The sequence below is a fragment of the Mustelus asterias genome, chromosome 17, assembly GCF_964213995.1.
Source record: "Mustelus asterias chromosome 17, sMusAst1.hap1.1, whole genome shotgun sequence".
Classification (NCBI taxonomy): Eukaryota; Metazoa; Chordata; class Chondrichthyes; order Carcharhiniformes; family Triakidae; genus Mustelus; species Mustelus asterias.
Window position 1 is genome coordinate 59,050,739 of NC_135817.1, and position 1,619 is coordinate 59,052,357.

Genomic DNA, 1,619 nt, shown 5'->3' on the forward strand with positions numbered 1-1,619 from the left:
GCAAAAATGGTTCGGCACAGACAAGAAGGGCCAAAAGGCCTGTTTCTGAGCTGTAATTTTCTATGGTTCTATGGTTCCACACAGACAGTGACCTAAGCTGGGAATCGAACCCAGGTCCCTGGAGCTGTGAAGCAGCAGTGCTAACCACTGTGCTACTGTGCTGCTCATATATATACATATACACAATTCCCAGCTTGAGTGACTGTGTGGGGTTTGCACATTCTCCCCATGTCTGCGTGGGTTTCCTCCAGATGCTCTGGTTTCCTCCCACAGTCTGAAAGATGCGCTGGTTAGGGTCATGCTTAAATTCTCCTTCAGGCACCCGAGAGTGGCGACTAGGGGATTTTCACAGTAACTTCGTGGCAGTGTGAATGTAAGCCTACTTGTGACACTAATAAATAAACTTTAAACTCTATTAGTATACAGTATTGTTTCTTGCACATAATACAGACAAAGCATACCGTTCACAGAGAAGGAAAGGAGAGGATGCAGAATGCAGTGTCATAGCTATTTAGATATTAAATCCCCCTTGCGCTATTCTTGTGAAAGAGAGAGGCGCAGTGAGCGGAATTGGCCCGGAGAGGGCAGCCTGTGCTAAAGCGTGCCTCTGCTTTCGAGTGATGGTGAAGAGGAAAGGCCGAGTTTACAGGAGAAGGGAGCGGAGAGGCTGCAGGAGCCGGCACTGCGAGGGGGCACAGGCGCTGGACACAGGAGGTAAAGGGTTGGCGGAGTGAGTCTCCCTCACCCAGCCCGCTCCCGCTGCGGCTCTCCCACTCCCCCCTCCAAGCCTGGGCACTGAGCAGCTCCGGCAGGCCTGCAGCTTCCCTCCTTTCTCTCTCTATCTCTGCATTCACCCTGCAGCTTCCCTCCCTGAGCTCCGGGCTGGATGAGGATCGCCGCCTGTTGGCAAGTCCCCAGCCCAAGTAGGAAGTGTGCGGGAGTCCCGAGTGTGATGTGAAATGCTGCATTCAATGTGAACAGTCAGGGTCATATCCCTCACCCCTGTAAGAGAGGGGTCACTGGATTATAACCTTATTTTTAAAATTCAGCTCTGCTCCCTAACTCAGAAGCATTGCAGCAAATTGTGCTGCTGCTGTCACTGCACACACTTGAGATCAGTTAACAGCACCATTTGAGGATCAAATGAGAAATTGGTGCATGACAAAATCTTAGTGAGAAAGGAGTGTCTGCTAGCCACAGGAGGCTTCCTGCAAACAGATACTGCAGTAAGGTTTTGATTGCAGCTTTGTTTGCCTGCCCCCTTTCACCCAAGGAGGCAATATGAGATTATTTTGATGTTGATATTGCACCTTGACCTTAATGTTTCGATTGATGTTAACTTCCAGTCTGTCCTAATTATGCAGGATAGTTGGATGATTTGAACCAGGCTTCCTGCTCCTGATTGTTACCTAGTAACTGAGACAATGTCTGTATGTACAAATCTTGCAAGATTGGGTGGCACAGTGGTTAGCACTGCTGCCTCACAGCACCAGGCATCCAGGTTCGATTCCAGGCTTGGGTCACTGTCTGAGTGGAGTTTGCACATTCTCCCCGTGTCTGCGTGGGTTTCCTCCGGATGCTCCGGTTCCCCCTCCGCCCAACAGTCCAAAGATGTGTGG

At 50.3% G+C, this 1,619-nt stretch overlaps 1 protein-coding gene across 1 annotated transcript in view; it reads left to right on the forward strand.

The window, feature by feature from the left end:
* Positions 1 to 620: 620 nt before the first annotated feature.
* The window catches only part of LOC144506070 (SET domain-containing protein 4-like), a 29,899-nt gene continuing 28,900 nt past the window's right edge, over positions 621 to 1,619 (forward strand). The window contains exons 1-2 of the mRNA XM_078231887.1: positions 621 to 714; positions 1,174 to 1,226. Coding sequence (XP_078088013.1) covers positions 621 to 714; positions 1,174 to 1,226 — 147 coding nt within the window. The remainder of the gene's footprint in view (positions 715 to 1,173; positions 1,227 to 1,619) is intronic.